The 18,727-nt window shown below is 47.6% G+C and overlaps 3 protein-coding genes across 5 annotated transcripts; 2 read left to right on the top strand and 1 right to left on the bottom strand.

The window, feature by feature from the left end:
• Window positions 1-1,586: 1,586 nt before the first annotated feature.
• On the bottom strand, window positions 1,587-2,896 carry LOC119272414 (probable F-box protein At2g36090). Its single transcript, XM_037553907.1, has one exon. It carries the CDS (start codon window positions 2,805-2,807, stop codon window positions 1,887-1,889), a length of 921 nt encoding a protein of 306 aa, XP_037409804.1. The 5' UTR covers window positions 2,808-2,896; the 3' UTR covers window positions 1,587-1,886.
• Window positions 2,897-6,533: 3,637 nt separating this feature from the next.
• LOC119269797 (mitotic spindle checkpoint protein MAD1-like) lies at window positions 6,534-13,972 on the top strand. Of its 2 annotated transcripts, none has more exons than XM_037551717.1 (17): window positions 6,534-6,934; window positions 7,227-7,326; window positions 7,669-7,829; window positions 7,973-8,170; window positions 8,249-8,341; window positions 8,502-8,624; window positions 9,092-9,327; window positions 9,489-9,660; window positions 10,138-10,233; window positions 10,327-10,530; window positions 10,937-11,099; window positions 11,453-11,540; window positions 11,624-11,693; window positions 12,752-12,880; window positions 12,952-12,990; window positions 13,351-13,485; window positions 13,598-13,972. In XM_037551717.1, exons 1-16 carry the CDS (start codon window positions 6,707-6,709, stop codon window positions 13,438-13,440), a joined length of 2,190 nt encoding a protein of 729 aa, XP_037407614.1. In that variant the 5' UTR covers window positions 6,534-6,706; the 3' UTR covers window positions 13,441-13,485; window positions 13,598-13,972. The 2 variants fall into 2 exon arrangements, 1 of the variants encoding a protein (XP_037407614.1); XR_005133715.1 differs by having other exon boundaries at window positions 6,707-6,934; window positions 13,351-13,514.
• A 345-nt stretch (window positions 13,973-14,317) lies between these two features.
• LOC119272412 (probable beta-1,3-galactosyltransferase 8) lies at window positions 14,318-16,505 on the top strand. 2 transcript variants are annotated; one of them, XM_037553906.1, is made up of 8 exons: window positions 14,318-14,450; window positions 14,545-14,810; window positions 14,890-15,074; window positions 15,159-15,425; window positions 15,517-15,604; window positions 15,703-15,828; window positions 15,913-16,022; window positions 16,113-16,505. In XM_037553906.1, exons 1-8 carry the CDS (start codon window positions 14,445-14,447, stop codon window positions 16,259-16,261), a joined length of 1,197 nt encoding a protein of 398 aa, XP_037409803.1. In that variant the 5' UTR covers window positions 14,318-14,444; the 3' UTR covers window positions 16,262-16,505. The 2 variants fall into 2 exon arrangements, with proteins under 2 accessions (XP_037409803.1, XP_037409802.1); XM_037553905.1 differs by having other exon boundaries at window positions 16,098-16,505.
• Window positions 16,506-18,727: the final 2,222 nt, after the last annotated feature.

Raw genomic sequence — 18,727 nt, 5'->3', positions numbered from 1 at the left:
CCTACCCTCACTATGTGTCACACGAGCACCATAACACCCACGTTTTCTGCCATGCCTGCAAACACAAATCAAGCACCCGGTCTCACAACCAGTTTGTGTTTTTTTTCTTATTTTTTGAAATCATACAATTTTTTTCCTTTTCTTCTTTTGCATTTTTTTGTTTTTCCAAGGATGAAGAAAGAAAAAATATTTTTTTTGTGTGTCTGATTCTGACAACGGCGCTCATTTTCTCATAAAAAGGATCATATTAAAGGAGAGAAGAGTTACTTGTCCAGATCCTCGGACACATTTTTAATGTTGTTGTGAAGGGAGTATGCTAGTAGGCACACAATTGCAAGCTTCGTCCCGACTGCAAGTGCATGTCTTACAATAGTTACGCAATTGCATATGCGTCTCCTGATTGCAACTCCAACTTAGTACCGTTTTATCCGGGTGAAGGAAGGCAATTGCAGTTGCTACTATGCACGCAAGTGCAAGCGTCGCCAGACTATAGTTGCATGTCTTCAAAGAGAGTGCAACTCTTTGTTGTTTTGTGAGGGACGAGGGAAGATTCAAATCCATATTTTAAATATTTACCATCAAACTTAATTGTTTTTCTTTTTTCAATATTTGCCATTAGGTGGCACACACGTCGGTCACATGAGTTGCTTTCTTCGTCTACCTAGTTGCACACATGTCAGCCACATGCAATTGCATGTCCTTGATCGAACACAATTACATATCACACACAATTACATGTCATTCGCATGCAAATTACTTTTTCCCCTTCCAAAATAATATTGATACCCATTTGCACACTAGTCGGACGCATATAGTTATTCGTAGGTCACAGACAATTAAATTGTGCTCTTCTTTTTATTTTGTTTGTTTTTATTTTTTTCTTTGTTCCATTAAATATTCCTTTATCATTTAAAAATACAAAAAAAATTGAAAAAAAACAGGATGACAAAAAAAGAAGGAACAGAGCATTAGCAATGCTAGGGTGAAAAATAAGAGCTACATTGTGTTGTGTAGCAATACACCAACGGGACAATGTTCTACCAATTCCATTAAAAAGCACAAATAAATAAAAAAATTAAAAAACAAACACAGGCACAACGAAGGGACAATGTCAATACAGCCCAACAGCAGCCCACGTGGTGAGCCAACGCAGGCCAACACAAAACGAACAGGGAAACTGACTCCAGGCATGCGAACGAATTTAAACGAGCGATCAATTTATTTATGACGTCAGTCGATTTAGACTTCGCGAAGTCTAAGTCGACTGAGATCTAGACAGACCCATATTAGAAATTTTGGGTGGTTGTTGCAAAAGTTATCTTTCATATGTAACTAGTACTAGGGGGTTTTCAAGAAATGTACAGTGAGAACCCTCCACCTCAATTTGTACCAGTCATCTTCCATCCAACGGCCATGATTCATTTTTCTATTCTTTCATCCTAGGCCCTTCTTCTATTCTAGTTGCTCCCCATTCAACTACATATTAGTTCGCAAAAAGTAATTTTAGTGCTAGTAGACAATTTTTCATATATTTTTCTCATACTTCCTTCGTCCCATAATATGAATACGAGAGGTTATTACAGCCGATAAGCAGCGGAAAAACGATTGTACACGTTTCACGACGTACAAATATCCAGCCTCTGATTAAATAGAAGAATAAGCAAAAAAAATGCATGGTATGAATAAACAATCTACCAACTTGTGTATCTCTATCGATACAGTGGTATATACTGAAAAAACTGCTCTCCGGCCCACGGGTATGTACGAAGAGCAAAAACGTTCGTCTATATACCCTAAAAAAAATTCATCAGCAAAAAAGAATAAAGAATGTGTGTTGATGTTTTTTTTCTCTGCACTGAGGGATGAGATCGCCCGTACGGTAGATTCTACCGTAGCACGACGGAGGCGAGGAAGCTGAGCACGGCGACGGCGCCGACGGCGGAGCAGCACAAGTCGACGAGCACCTCCCGCCTTGCCTTGGACTCCTTCCGCCCCCTCTTGCTCCTCACGAACTCCTCGTACCTCCTCTTGGCATCCTCCCTTTCCTTCTCCCCTCCTTTCCTCGGCCCTTCCATTGCGGCTGCAAGAAGCCGCAGGCTGCCTTCGCCGCTCACCGCCGCGTTTCCGGCGTCCTCGACGGTGAGGCTGACCTCCCTAAGGTATCCGGCCTCCTCCGAGCAGGTGACTGTGGCCTCGAACTTGCTCCCGCCGAGCACCACCGCGAACCGCACCAACGTCTCGCCGGTGTACCAGTGTCTATCCACGGCCACGGCCCGCCGGCTCGACACGTTTACCGCCCGGCCGCTTCGGGGGTCAACGACGATCCAGCTGAGCTCCAAGTCCGACGGAGAGAACGAGGCGGCCGGCACCGGGTCCTTGCACTCGACGGCGTCAACGCGGAACGGCGAGGTCAGGAACCACGAGGACGACGTGGACGTCTCCACGACCCGGGAGAAGAGGGGCGCTCCCTTGTGGTACACGTCCACGGCGGAGATCAGCTCGCCGGGGAGACATTGATCAGCCGCGGTGACGGGAGCAGCATCCGTGGAACTGGACGGGAAGGGGAAGGCGTCGGCGAAGAGGCGCTGCGGAGAGACGGCCGCGAAGCCGAGGATGTCGCGCTGCTGGGTCTGCAGCAGCGACGGCCACCGTGCGACGCAGAGCGCGCGCCACGTCTCGGGCTCCGCGGCGAGGGCGCGGAGGCCTGCCGTGGCGCAGCTCGCGGCGGCCAGCGACGGGCCGTCGAGGCGGCGCAGCGCGCAGGCCAGCACGTCGGCGGGCAGGTCCTCCACGGTGGTCGTCGGCATTTTGCCGGCCTCCCCGTCGGCCGACTCTGCTCCCACGCACTACAAGCCGGAGTAAGCGGCCGGAGGTCGAACAATCTCCTCCCCAGACTCCTGACGCCGAGCGGGAATGCGATGGCTGGCAATGCGACCAGGAGCTATTTGTTTATAGGCGTGCCGCGTGCACAACGCGCTGATGCCTTGTCGTGTCCTCCCTGTTTGGCCATGGCGAAAGGGACGCCGTGACAGCCCGACGGGCCGGGCCGGGCGCGTTGGGCCAACGGGAGAGACGACGTGCCTTGCGCGCAGGCGGGATCGCGCGGACGGCCGGTGTCGCGGGGCCGCGGACGTGCCCGGAAGTGGGGGTTCCGAACAGACAGAGTTCTTTTGTCGGTGCCAGCCTCCACAGGTAGCCCGTAGCGGCAGGCGCCGGCGACGGACGCACGCACGCACGCGATCGGTATGTTTGCATGCGCGCGCGTGCCGTCCGAACACCGGTTCCACGATCCCGCGCCGGGCGTTGCTGTGGATTCTGGCCTTTCCAAATCCAAATGGGAAGGGCCGGTTGAGGCAGTTGTGTTCCTGCTGTGATTTTCCGACTAAAATATTGCATGCTCTAGGAACGTCTGCCAGATTGACGTGCGCACGAGACACCTGCAAGCTCCATCCGTGTCAACGTCGGATGAGCTATACAGCACAGCTAGAGCAGCAGGCTGTGCGATCGGATTGGCCTTGCGGCAAAGTATATCCTCATTAGGTTAAGTTCTGTGGTCCGGATGAGATGGATGGCGCCTATCTCCTCCGCGCTTTGTGTGTATGGTCTGTGAAGCATTGGCCGGCTATAGTTCTTGCATCATGTGCTATGCTCTTCTTACGTTAGCATACGTACCTCGTTCCTCCGTGACAATTCTTCTTTTAAGTCCGAAAGCACGTCGGTTTTCTTTTAACACAGTACAGATGCAAGCGCTCGTATAAACACGCATACACTTATCCCTATAAACGCACACACGCACATCTTACTCCTATAAGCATCTCCGAGAGACTGAGCTGGCACATCATCTTGAGATTTTACGAAGTCATCGTAGACGTCTCGTAATCGACGAGAGCATCTCCTTCCACTGAAAACGTATCGCCGAAAATCCTGAAATAAATTCAGGATAAATGCGAGCACCAGGATTTAAACCTTGGTGGGCTGGGATTCCACTGTCCAACTAACCATCCCAACCACAGGTTGGTTCGCAATTATATGTTCCACGTTTCTTCATCAGTCATTTTCGGTTATGCTCTTGGCTGTTGTCGCCCACACCATTCAGCGAAGCTTTCGAGCATCTACAATCGGCCCTCGCATACCCATCTCAAACACCTGGGCAAACCGTCCGGTCAACCGGTCAAAAAAAACGACCCAATCAAACCTCTCAACACGCGTACACACGACAGGGCTGACCGGCAGCTCAAATCTAGGACGGATATCTGGCGATCCGGGTACGCCCGCTTGACAGGCCCAGCCCATCACCGACTCCACAACTGTTCCACAAAAATCCCAATTCGCACGCCTCGCTCCGAACCCTAGCTCACTCTCCCTAGCTCCGTCCTCTCCTCCTCCTCTCTGATTCCGATCCCATCCACTCCGATGTCCAGCTTCGGCAGCGACTCCGGCTTCGACCTTGACTACAAGGAGGAGATGGCCCTCCGCATTGGGTTGGAGCGGTCCATGGTGGACACCAGTGGCAGGCAACTCCGGATCTGGAGCGCCGCCGCAGCTCCCGCACCGGTGCCGCGCGGACGCCGAAGCTGGACCCTCCCGGGCCTCCCGCACCTCCGCCAGGCCCGTGCAGTCCGCACCACAACCACACCGTCTCCTTCCACCCGGCCCCTCCTCCATGCGGGGCAGCGGTGGGTGCTAGTGCCAGTGTCGTCGGCCCCGCACGCGCACTCCAAAATCGGAGGCGCGCGCCGAGCGCCGCGATAGCCAGCGGGCATGGGAGAGGGATGCGGCGGAGCAATCCGCGCGCCGCCGCCGCGGGATGCATGCAGAGCGGCCCAACAAGGAGGAGTGGCTCTTTGCATGGGTGTATCGCCGGACACTCACGACGACGAAGACGGACGCTCGCCGCCTCCGACGGAAGGACGCCAAGGCGCTCTGGCTTGCTATTGAGCAGGCGGAGCGCGAGGCGAAGGAGGCAGTTGCGGAGGCGGTCGGGTCGCCAAGTTGAAGCGAGGGCAGGATAGGGCGGTCCGTCAGATGAAGGAGCTCATCGTCCTCTCCGACTCCAACGACGATAGCTGCACCTCCTCCTCGGATGACCAAGACCCTCCACCAGCCACGGACGCCTACAGTTGCGCCGGCGACTGGAAGGGCAAAGACCCTGCAAGGAAGTGGTGATCCTGCCACCTCATCATATGTTTATATCGTTTTTAGTTATAGAAGTTTAAGAACTTGTTTGCTGACGAACTAAGATGATCTTTTGGATGTTGCAAAGTTTGTTAATATCCGTTTGTAGCCGATCTTGTGTTCGTTTGCAACTGATCTTGTGTCCGCCGTCCAAATCCGACGCCTCATCGCTAGCCAGAAGTGAAGTTTGCACTTGGTCGGAGCCCAAGACTTCCAAAGGGCTCGACCGCACGGGAACCTTTCGAGGCCAGCAAAGAACACCTGGTAAGCCGTGGTTGCATAATATATCTCAGTCGGCGTCCACTTTCAGATTATGCGATCCAGCAAAGAACACATGGTAAGCTAATGGTCTTCGAATTCAAGCGAGGTTGAAACAAATGCATTATGTTTGACAAACTTTGATCCAAATTTGGCCAAATGCAAACCGTGATTTCAGCTCTTTAAATATAATTCAAAATGACCTTCAGCGATCATTCCCCCACAACCTACAACTTCACCCGCAACAAGCATGTCGTATAGGCCAAGGTTGTGAGAACATTCCATTAAATGTCACATTTGGGTGGCTTGTATTGGAGCGGAGTTGAATGTTTGGAATGAGATAATTCAACGTATTTTGAGAAAGATGCATTTTTGTGGAACATGCGTTCGAACATGTACGATGCTCTTGTGTGGTTGTTCTTATTTAACCTTTTTTTGCGAATACTTCTTTAACCATTAACATCATTAGCGAATGTGATCATTGCATTGGCCAAGATGGCGACTAGCCCCGCATCAAAAGGCCGATGTTGATCCTCACGAGGGGACTGGTGGCAAGGCACGTCGGCAGGTTGCATGGCATCCCCAGAAGGAGTTTTTCTACACGTGCCTTCCCTCTTACGTAAATTAGGTCACATTCTTTGGAAGGGTAATGTTATTTTTCATTTTACTTACCCTTCTATGTCTCCGGTGGATGCTAATCTCGGCGGGCATGTTTGGTCATATTCAGTGTTAATGGAAACAAGACATTTCAAGCAACTTTTCATCCCGCATCACCTTCGTTTCCGACCAACTTCGGCCACCAGACCACCGCGGTCTGGCACTGGACACCACCGCCGCCTGTAGCACGCACATCGTCATCTTGCGTCACACCCTTCATTGTTGCGCCAAGGGAGCTCACTGTCGGCTTGCCTCCAACTCCATTAACTGTCTCCTTTTCTCGTCTCTTTTTCTCGCCCGTGAGGCCAGAGGTATTTATGTTTTTGGCTCAATTACATTCCTACCTTTTCTTGGTAAAATTCTCCACAAGTTTCAACAAAGCTCATTGATTCTTGACAAAAAAGAAAAAAAGAAACAACACAACGCATAATGCATCGATTCGACCCTAAGAACGACCATTCGCTATTCGCTCTTTCCCCCATTAAGCACCAGGACCATCGGCGGCGCGATTTCAAACCAAATCCCTCCTCCTGAAACCTTTTCAGCAATCGTCACTCGCGAATCCCTCGCCGCCAGAACCCTAGGAAGCTTCTAGAACCCCTGCGAGGCCAGCGAGATGCTCCTCCGGACTCCACCGCAGCGGAAGCGGCGGGCCGTCCCCGACGCCGACCCCGACGCCAACCTCGACCTCGACCTCGCCGCCGCCGTCGCCGTCGCCACCGGACGGACCCCCGTCTCCGACCGCCGCCTCGTGCCCTACGACCGCCCCACGGCCCTCGTGTCCGCCTCCGGCGCCGAGGAGCCCTCCGACGACATGGTCTGCACATACCACTGCCGTCAGATGGTGAGATCGCGTCGTCCCTGTCTCCATCCGTTTACGGTCTAGCCCTGTGTAAGCATACGAGTTATGCAATTTGTGTTACTTGACCTGCTGTCACTCAGTGCCATGTATTACCAAGTTTGTTATAGTTGAAGTTATATTTGGTCACGCACGCTACATTGATAAGCTCTCTGTTGGTTATATTTTAAGGATCTGCAGAGAAGTACACGCTGCGAAATGGAGATCCCTAGTGTGATTAGTTATATGCCACTTAGTATACATATTGATGTTTTTTCCATGTGTACATTTCTGATAGGTGAAATCGGAGTTCGTGGTGGCACTGGACACCGCGGAGAAGGCGGTTCAGGAGTATCGAGTAAAGCTTGACACATTGGAGAAACAGTTATCCAAGAGTGGTATGCTTTTGTTTACATGATTTTGTTCTGAGCTTTTTATGAATACAGTTCATTCATTAAACTGTTAGGTGATTATATCTGTTGTGGAAGCAGGGAATAAGTGTTTGAAATATGCATGGACGTGTAGGCCAAATAATATACTATACTCCAAGTTACAGTATATCATAGTAATAAGTTAACATTTGTTGGGAATAGGAACTCCATTCTAGGAAGAACATGTAGGTTCTGCTTAATGCTTGAAGCTATCTGAGGCTAGAATTTGGATGTTAGTATTATCCTGTTGCAAGCCATTTGATGCATTTACTTACAAACAGATAAACTTACTTGCTCTTAATACTTCAGAGGATGAAAGGACTACATATCATGATAAACTGAACTATGTCGAACAAGAACTAGCAGCAACAAAAGGGCGGGAGACTGCATTGCAAGAACGGTTATTGAAGGAGCTGGGCGAGTATCAGGAACGATACCGACAGCAAGTCAGGAAGATAGGGGAACTTGAGGTATACATTTTTCCCCCTTTGGCACATGAATTCCATCACATCGCTGTTGTGACAAGCTAGTCACACAGTCACATTTTTGTGTGCCTTATCATATCCATGTTTATTAATTGACATAACTAATCATAGGCTTGCTGGTGCTGCAGGTTAAACTCAATAAAGAGATTGATTCTCGAATTAGCGCCGAATCATCTTCAGCATCTGCACAGGAGTCGGTCAAGGAGTTGGAACGGGCTATGCAGCGGTCATCTGAAAATTCAGAAAGGGAGAAGAAAGCCCTTCAGAAGGAACTTTCATATATGCAAGATGACTCAAAACTATCCATCTCTAAACTTAATGCTGAGGTTTGTATTATTAAATTCTTGTGAACATTGATTCTTCACTGCATGTTGGCTTATCTATCTGAACATGCCTGGGCGTAGCTTGAAAGAATGAGCCTCAGGGCGCAAAACTCTGAGAAGGAAGCAAAGATGTTAAATGAGCAGTTGGAGGACTTGAAAAAGCAATTAAATGAGGTAAAATAATGTGATTCACATGATCATCGCTGATCAATATGTCCCACTCCTTTTTTCCTGCCGTGAGAGCCCTCATCAGATGCTCAAACTTGTGCTCATTGGTTTTGGTTTTACATCTTGGTACAGCAGATACAATGATTAACATTATGTTCTTTGTCAGTGTCTTCGCGAAAAGAACGAAACCGAGCTCAGACTACTGGATTCTGCTCCTTTGTCTGTTCAGCGTAATCCAACAGATGATCAGAAGTTAATAAAACTTTTGCAAGAGGAGCTCCGGAACTATGTGAGCATTTAGCCTTGATGATGATAGCTGATGTTATGTGAATATTTGATGGCATGCTTGTTTCATTTACTCCTTGATAAGGAAAGCCAATTTTATGACTGTCAGAATTATGTAAACATCAGTGTTGCACATTGCTGTAAGCTTACAACATGCTTAGCATTAAGCACTGATCTAGGAGAGCGTTTTGTTGCCCTATGTGTGGCTCTCTGAACTGCCATAGTAGAAATAAAAAAGTTGAAGCTATGTAGGAAGCTCTAATCTTAAAACAAGTGTGTTTGAATGAATGAATGGCTTCTTTTATGGGTGGCTGTACACCCTAAAGCATTTTGGTAGTGCATTTTGTACCCTTCAATTTTAGACATATCTGAGTTTTTTTTCCTGTTATTATACAGCTTTTCAATAATAACCTGCCATGTAAAATTCTAGAATAAGAAAGTGCTGTATCTATATGATTTCTGTATATCCAGGAAAAAGAAGTGCACGAAGCTAGAAGATTAGAATCTTCCCACACAAATGTTGAGCTGCTAAGTGAAAAGCTGTTGGAGGAGCAGAGTCGAAGGAAACGAGCCGAAACAGAACTATCTAAGCTGCAAGAAATTGAAGCTAAAGCACATAAGTTGGAGCTGGAATTAGCATCATGTACATCATTACTTGGCAACATACCTGATGTGTCTTCTTACAGCAACATTGCAGATTTGCAAAGGTATGAGTCCATCATCACTTTACCAAAGAAAAATTCTGCTATAACTCATCGTTATTAAACATTATTCAGAGTACTATCCTTTCCTATGATCATAAACAAAACTGCGCGACTAGTAGATTTGATAAATTCAAGATTTATATTGTTATTTGAACTGTTGACAGGCAAGCATTGACAGACTTGAATAAATTGGGTGAAGTAACATCACGGTTGAAAGAATTGGAGGTTACGTTGGAATTTGCTGAGATCAGCAAGCAACGTGCAGAAGGTGAAGCTACCCTTGCCAAAGAGAGAGCTGAAAGTGCTAGCAGGGAGGTCAAGCGGCTTGAACTTCTGGTATTGTCTGCTGTCCCCTGCTACAACTGCGGCCTAGGTTTCCAATTTTTCCGTGTTTGCAATGTATACCATAAATACACTTGTAGTCCCATACTCCCATTGAACTTATGCTGTGTAAGCTATCTTATTAAGAGATACTCCCTCCTTTCCGCTTTATAGGTCCTGCACATATCTCTAGGTTGTCAATTTTACTACTGTAATGTGAGTTGTATATCACAAAAGTTATACCATTTGAAAATATAACATTTGAACTTTATGATGGTATATATTTTATAATAGATAAATCCTATTATATTGGTTAAATTATCGATCTAGGGATACACATAGGCATTACAAACTGGAAAGAGATAGTACTCGCAGTTATGAATCTTCTATAATTATACATTCTGTATTACATTGAGTGATCATCCATTTATATGTCAATAATTCACATTGGCATGCTTTACTTTCCCTTTATGACTTATTTCATTTGAACAGCTTACTGCAGTGAGTGAAGAAAGAGATAGATTACGAAAAGATCATAATATGTTATCTAACCAAAAAACTAGGGATGGAGATGACATGTCATCCAAGGTTAGCAGGTTCTGTATTCTTAACATTGGTGGTATGTGCCGTTACAACTTTCTTAATTTTAATTTATAATGCCTCTTCTGGGAAACAATGCAGAAAATGGAGTCAGATCTATCTCAAATGGAAAAGGTAGTAAGAGAACTAGAGACCACTCTACACGAGCAGAGAGAACTAATTAGTCAACAACATGCGGAGCTCAATCTAATGAATGAGAAATTGAGCATTGAAGCAAGAAAAGCAAAATCATTGGAGCGAGAGGGAGATCAACTGCGCTCTCAGGTGGCATTACTCGAGTCTAAGGTATGTACTAAGGATCAATGTTTACAGAATACGATCAATGTTTAATAGCCAGTGGCCAATCTAGCTTCTCTCGTTAGCAGGCCTGGGCTACTCTGGCTGTGGGAGCTTGATCATATGCTGCCTGCAAATAAAACACGAGTGTAGAATTGTTATCTAATTTTGAATTTCAATGAGGCAGCGGTGAATGTTATGCTGAATGACTGTTGTGTTCATATGTGTTATAGTTTGTTATAGTACAGTGCTGTGCAGCCGAAGTTTTAACTAGGCATGTCATCTTCCTTCAACAATCAGAGCTAGTTGCGGGTGCAACTATGAATTATGCTATGAAGTGTACTAATTTAACCTATAGTTATTTGCTTTGTGTATTATGCGTCAACGCCATGAAAATTCTTGTCATATTTGACAGCTGGGTCATGGGGATTACTCTGCCTCAAGCACAAAAGTACTTCGTATGGTGAATACTCTTGCAATGGATAGTGAAGCAAAGCAGACAATAGAAGCACTGCAAGCTGAGTTAAAGAAAACAAAAGAGAGGCTGCAGGCAATCGAAGAACTAAAAGGGCAAGCTGGTAAGTGATCTTATGAATTCTTTTTACTACTACAATCTCCACGTGTTGTTTGAGTGTTTGATTTTCTCTTTTGCTTACCAATTTTTCAATTCAAAATTTCATGTGAGAATAATATCCACTGAGTAGCATGCAATAGTTAGTTTCGGTTTTTTCCTTAGTAAATTTGTCATTGTACAATTTCTGATAGCTTGCTCTTTGGTGTAGTTGCATTTCTATCAAAAATAGACATCTGCATTTTCTGCCGAATAACTTGTTTGTCAATATATCATGTGCTCCGTATGTTCAAGCTCTGAGAGACCTTGTCTGGTTTTGCTTTGAATGCATTTATGCTGGAATATTTATTTTACTTGCAGATGCTGGAACTGTAGTAGATGCAAATGTTGCTGAAAAGCTAGCACAGCTTAAAAATCAAGTTGCCACACTAGAGAAACGTGAAGAAAGGTAGTCTACTTTATTAATTTATATCTGTATAAGCTTCTGTATACTGATTTGTTGGAGAGGACCTTACACCTGCCTGGAAACAGATACAAGGCAGTGTTTCTGGAGAGGATCTCAGTCTTCCGAAAGGCTTGCTGCTCGCTTTTTGGTTACCAGGTGTGATGCGTTCAACTCTATTAATTTTTCTGTTAGCTGTCTGAATTTCAAGAAGCAATGCGTACTTGTGCAGTAGCCTTAGAGCTTTATTTTAGCAGCCGAGACATCTTACTGTTCAAGCTACTTTTAGTAGCAGTATTTCCGCATGTACTGTTCGGCTGTTCCCAAATCAAGTCAACTGTTCTCCAGTTGTGAGCTTCTCTTGATAGACTAGCAGTTTTTTGACAAAGGAAGCTGCATATCTGGCTTTTGAGAGTTAAGCTTAAAAGAGTCATGCATTGAGATAAGGAAAATAAGTCCAGCTGGCATCCCCCAATTATCTGGGGAGTAACTTCCACCCCTAATTTCAAAGCGGTTTAAAAATTGTATGCCAAATTTCAGGCAGTACAGTTAGGCAGCTTCCTGATCCTGCAATCTCTTGCATCATGGGTATAGGACGAGCATTCAGTACTGAGTTATCTCCTCATCTGTCCATATATCTGATTCATGTCAATACCAATTGGTAAAACGGAAAATCCATTGCAACCTAAAATCCAAAAAACTTCACATGAATCGGGAGCAATTTCTAGAGCCGTTTGGAAGTGTCAGTTCAGGCCATGTGCAAGGGGGCTGAGGCAGTGGAGTCCAGAGGAGCTCCAGCAAGCCGAGCTTGGTTTGGCCTGGGCGTCTGTCAGAGCTGTTACACTGAGAGGGTATCTTGGTGAGGTAGCAGCCCAGGGTTGACTGGCCGAAGGCTGGTGATAGAAACACCGCCTTGATAGCAAGGAGGTGGAAAAGAACTTTGTATTGGGAAAGACGTGCTTTGATGAACGAAGAGGAGTTGGATACAGGAGTGGATGTTAGGTGGGTTTAGAAATGGAAGGGGAAGGTGTCGGATTGATGGGTTCAGTTATTTTGCACATTTTGAATTATCAAGCCATGTAATATCATATGCCAACTACGCTATTATGCCACAATTCTCATTATTTTCCGTTCGTCCAATTTTATCTTGTTACTTGGTTCTAAGTTCTAACTATTCTCAGCTGTTAAACATCATTTTTCTTATTTTGTGTTTTTAGATAGTGATGAATGATGAGCAGCAGCCAAATGGGATTCATGTAACACGATTTACTCTGCAATCAGTATATGCCCAAACTGATGATGAAAAACTCGAGTTTCTCTATGAATCAGGAAGCACCAATATAGTGGTAGGTTTATTACATTGTTGAAATGTTCTTTTGTATAGTTTAACGGAACATTTATTTGATCTCAAATACAGGTCAATGGCTACACTTCTCAACACGAGATTGCTCAGCAGGTATTCAACTTATCCATTACACTGAAGCGTTTCCTTTTCTGGAATGTTCTACAAATAACCTGTAGTGCTGTTACAGTTTATAAGAGTGTGTAAGAGGCTTAACAGATTTAGTCCAGTTGGTGTATTTAGATCTCGAGCGTTCTTAAATTGTGCACCAAAGTATGTTGTGTGATACAAATTACTGTGTAATAAACTAATCTAGGTATTAGATAGAAAGTATCCAGTCATACAGTTACGGGTACGGTGAAGTTAAAACTCCTGCAAGTATAATTAAGTAAAGGAAAGTCTCGAATTGTTTTTAGTTTGGTATTGAACCAGAGTTTGATTTACTGATTTTGATGATCTAACCATACTTTTCAGGTTGATATTTTCATAAGAAAGATGAATTCCATCCCAGCCTTCACTGCTAACCTGACAATGGAATCCTTCAACAAGAGAAGTATATGTTGAGGGCCAAAATGAGCGAGAAATCATATTCCTCTATTATGCTTGCAGGTATGCTTCGATCTAAAGAATGTTTGTAGGTACGATGCTTTACCCGTAGATGGAAAAGAATATCCCCTTGCAGAAACTCAAAAGCTTACGTATTATCTTTGCATTCTCTCAGCATACCCGTCAAATTGCAATGTATTGGCGGTTAACAGAAGTGTGCGCACGAATCCTATCAGATCATCTTTTTGGGGGAGGGATTACTTGCAGTCGTATGTTGAAGGATTCATTCAAATTCCAGCAGATGAAGAAGTTGAGTGGAAGGCTGGTGCTGGTGGTATGGTACTATCAGATGGATGCCATTTTAGTTCGAACAATGTAAATACGAGCGCATACAATGTAATCCCTGTGAGTTTGGTGAACTAGCAACTTGATAACATCACATCTTTTGTGTGGGGAAAAAAAGCATCAAATGTACCGTGCAGTTTTTTTTACCTATGACAACGCAGGGCAGTCGGTAAATTCAGTGAATCGCTATGCATTGAGCTAGTTTTATCCGTGGCATGCTACGATTATCCTTTGTAATTCTTTGCTCTATTGAAAGCATGGTTATTATCCTTTCAATAAAAAAAGCATGGTTATCCTCACGTGAAACATACCACGACTCAGCCATGCCTATCACCATAAGCCGGCAGCCGTAGCGTAAACCCGTGTTTCCTGGCCAAGAACTCCACAGCCACGGCACAGTTTGAAATGCAACATAGGCGTGGCGTTCTTACCACGAACTGGGTGAGCCAGCCGGCCTCGTTCTCACACTGTCGGCATGAGGCGCGTCACGCAAACTGAACCCCCTCGCGGTGCATCCGCAGGTGCCCGGGGCCAGGGGCGGGCAGATAACCGGCGCTTTTCATAACGCGAGACTGCACTGCACACAAATAAATCACCTCGTTCAACAGGTGCCCAAGCCACTCGTTTCCATCCTTCTGGAGTTTCGAGTAGCCAGCCTGCTAGCTGCTTCTGGCGCAATGATGGTGCGTGCCCGGCCGTGCGATCGGTCCTATTCTAGCTAGTTGCTGAGTTAATGCTGGTTCCGTGTGGCGAAACTGATCATTGTGGGTGTCGCAGGCGCAGCCGCAGCTGGAGAAGAAGGTGCCCCCGCGGGCGAGGCCGCCGCTGACGGGGAAGTCCGTGGCCGCGCTCTGCGTCGCCAGCTTCGCCGTCGGCCTGCTGCTCAGCGGCTGGATGCCGCTCCTGTCGGCGCCGATCAGCACGGTGGACAAGGCCTCTGCTCCCGGCTGCGACGACAGCCGCGTGAGCAAGGGGTTAGCCGGGGAGAGGCATGACCCCAAGGGTATCATGAGCGAGGTGTCCAAGACGCACCATGCCATCCGGTAAGCATACGCGCCGTCCACCATGCATACAGCACTTGTGCACTCATTGCACGTTTCTGATGGATCCGCACCTCCCCAGGTCGCTGGACAAGACGGTGTCTTCTCTGGAGATGGAGCTGGCCGTGGAGCGCGCCCGGAGCGGCGTCGCCGGCGCGGCGGGCTCGTCCAAGGCCCTTCAGAAGGCCTTCGTCGTGATCGGCATCAACACGGCCTTCAGCAGCAAGAAGCGCCGCGACTCCCTCCGCGAGACCTGGGTGCCCTCAGGTAGCATACATGCACGCACTTGACGTTGGCACCGGTGCAATGCAGCAACGAATTACACCATGTTTAAATTGTTCATGGGTGCAGGGGAGAAGCTGAGGAGGCTGGAGAAGGAGAAGGGGATCGTGGTGCGGTTCGTGATCGGCCGGAGCGGGGCGGCGGAGGGCGGCGGCGGGGCGGCGGACCGCGCCCTGGACGCGGAGGAGGCGGAGCACAAGGACTTCCTCCGGCTGGACCACGTGGAGGGCTACCACGAGCTGTCCTCCAAGACCAGGATCTACTTCGCCACCGCCGTCGCCACCTGGGACGCCGACTTCTACGTCAAGGTCGACGACGACGTCCACCTCAACCTCGGTACGTCCTACGCTACGCACACGTGCATGCAGCCTTGTGTTGCTTAACATTTCTGCCAATTTTTGACCGTTTCTGCTCTTTAATTTGGCAGGGATGCTGGCAACTAGGCTGGCCAAGTACAGGGCGCGGCCCAGGGTGTACGTCGGCTGCATGAAGTCCGGCCCTGTTCTGTCACAAAGGTACAATAATCCGAGCGAAATCACGTGCCAAAAACTCGGAACCCGATGAAAATTGCTGCTGAATTTGCTTCCATCCATCTTGTTCTTGTGGGTGGCAGAGGGGTGAAGTACCACGAGCCGGAGTACTGGAAGTTCGGGGACGTCGGGAACAAGTACTTCCGGCACGCCACCGGCCAGATCTACGCCGTCTCCAAGGACCTCGCCGCCTACATCTCCGTCAACCAGTAAGCCATCTTTTTTCCTTTTCTTTGGAAGGCAATCTGTGAGACATTCTGACGATGTTTGCATCTGCGATCGACTGTTTTCAGGCCGATCCTGCACAGGTTCGCGAACGAGGACGTCTCCGTGGGCGCGTGGCTGATCGGGCTGGAGGTGGAGCACGTCGACGACCGGAGCATGTGCTGCGCCACGCCACCAGGTCCGTACGCCGAGCCACGAGCATGTCGTTCTCTCTTCGCCCATGCGATGCGAGCTTGCCTGACCGGAACAACAGCCGTGCGTTTTGCAGACTGCGAGTGGAAGAAGCGGGCCGGGAACGTGTGCGTGGCGTCCTTCGACTGGTCCTGCAGCGGGGTCTGCAGGTCCGTGGACAGGATGAAGCTCATCCACGACGCCTGCGGCGAAGACCAGGCGGCCCTCTGGGGCGTCGCCACCTGATCTGGAGTAGTGGTCGGAGTAGCGCATCGGCCGGCCGGCCGCGCTGTTTAATGTAGCTATAGCTTGATTTGGAATCCGATCACTTTGATCCAATGCTATTTTTTCTTCCAAAAGTGAGGGATAACTCGACCTCTGCATGAAACGATGCACATAACCATTCTATCGTACTCAAGTGACTCAACTTTATACTAGATTTAGTACAAAGTTGAGTTACTTATTTTAGAACGAAAGAAATATTATTCAACAGACCCGATAAAACACATACATGATCCATTCAAAATCATCTTTCTGACAACCACAATCACCACATCTACACATTTTATGATGTGCCCTGATATCGTATCAAAACACATCATCTAATCTGTTGGCCTCACCAAGCCTCCTGCTGGCACCAACAGGGAAACGACACTCTAGAATCAGCCGCCCCTATCTTCCACCATCTCACCTTCAGGAGCGACCAACACATTCATTTTACCAGGCCATTCTGTCGTCGACGCCACCACGATGTCAGACAACGCCATCACTTGCACGCGTCCATCAACACGCGTCGTCGCTGTTGCAATAGATGCAACACCGCTCCTCCTCTTGTCCCCTCCAATCAGCACCTGCTACAAGACGATGCCTCCAAGAGGGAGAACTGCCCCGAAGGCCTCGTCATCGTACGATCAGGGAGATCGAGATCTAGGGTTTCCCCTGGAGCAGCCGGAACCAGGTGACGATGAATGTAAATGACGATGCATTCAACAAGGAAACACGCCCAAGACTCGGGCGTTGCCTACCATGACTGAGGTCGTCACGGATTTCATCGGCATTCACGCCACCCCAAACCAGCAGCTGCCTGGATCCACGGTGTGAGCCATGCCGTGACGATGCATGCAGCCGCCGGATTGCTGGTGGGGAACCAACATCCCTCGTCGACCCCTCATCGCACCACACGGCTGTCCACGTGAAGAACCAACGACAAATCTGGGTGGGATCCAGATCCACGGCCACCATCGCGCCAACCATTGCCAGAGAGCCTGCGGGTTCCCGCTGGCCATGGAGCGACTCCGACGCCGCCCTGGCTTCTGCATGCGCGCTCCCTGATGGCCCCGCCACAGCCGCTTGATGACCCACAAGTATAGGGGATCTATCATAGTCCTTTCGACAAGTAAGAGTGTTGAACCCAACGAGGAGCAGAAGGAAATGATAAACGGTTTTCAGCAAGGTATTCTCTACAAGCACTGAAATTATAGGTAATAGATAGTTTTGTGATAAGATAATTTGTAACGAGCAACAAGTAACAAAAGTAAATAAAGTGCAGCAAGGTGGCCCAATCCTTTTTGTAGCAAAGGACAAGTCTGGACAAACTCTTATATAGAAGAAAGCGCTCCCGAGGACACATGGGAATTATCGTCAAGCTAGTTTTCATCACGTTCATATGATTCGCGTTCGGTACTTTGATAATTTGATATGTGGGTGGACCGGTGCTTGGGTGCTGTCCTTACTTGGACAAGCATCCCACTTATGATTAACCCCCATTGCAAGCATCCGCAACTACAACAGAAGTATTAAGATAAACCTAACCATAGCATGAAACATATGGATCCAAATCAGCCCCTTACGAAGCAACACATAAACTAGGGTTTAAGCTTTTGTCACTCTAGCAACCCATCATCTACTTATTACTTCCCAATGCCTCCCTCTAGGCCCAAACAATGGTGAAGTTTCATGTAGTCGACGTTCACATGACACCACTAGAGGGATGACAACATACATCTCATCAAAATATCGAACGAATACCAAATTCACATGACTACTAATAGCAAGAGTTCTCCCATGTCCTCAGGAACAAATGTAACTACTCACAAAGCATATTCATGTTCATAATCAGAGGGGTATTAATATGCATAATGGATTTGAACATATGATCTTCCACCAAGTAAACCAACTAGTATCAACTACAAGGAGTAATCAACACTACTAGCAACCCACACTACAAAAAAAGACACATCCGTGACATTTTGGGCCGAACGAAATTTTTTTCTGTCATACATATGACACTTCTATGACGATAATTGTGACAAAACCCGGTATGATCATAGATGTGGTGGGCTCCTACTTCTATGACAAAAAATCATGACAGAAAATGGGCTTTTCGTCCTGGGCGGGCCGGAGACGCAGCTGCATGACATTCTTTGGGCCGTCCATGACGGAAAAAATCATGGTAGAAGCGAGGGGGAGGAAAATTTCGGGGAGTTCCCGGTTACGGTGGGAGGTCGGGGCCGAGTGATGCGCGTTTCTCTCGTACACATACGCGCGTGTGTGTGAGGCGTTGGCTCTAACTGAACCCGAGCGAGGCGTTGGGCTCTAACTGAACCCGAGCGATTGCACTGCAGGCTACGTGTTACTGAACCCGAGCGATCGATCGATGGCTGTTAACTGAACCCGATCGAGCGATTCCTTGGCTACTGCTGCTAACTGAAG

Source organism: Triticum dicoccoides, chromosome 3A (assembly GCF_002162155.2).
Source record: "Triticum dicoccoides isolate Atlit2015 ecotype Zavitan chromosome 3A, WEW_v2.0, whole genome shotgun sequence".
In the NCBI taxonomy this organism is placed as follows: Eukaryota; Viridiplantae; Streptophyta; class Magnoliopsida; order Poales; family Poaceae; genus Triticum; species Triticum dicoccoides.
This window is presented reverse-complemented; position numbering and strand designations above follow the sequence as displayed.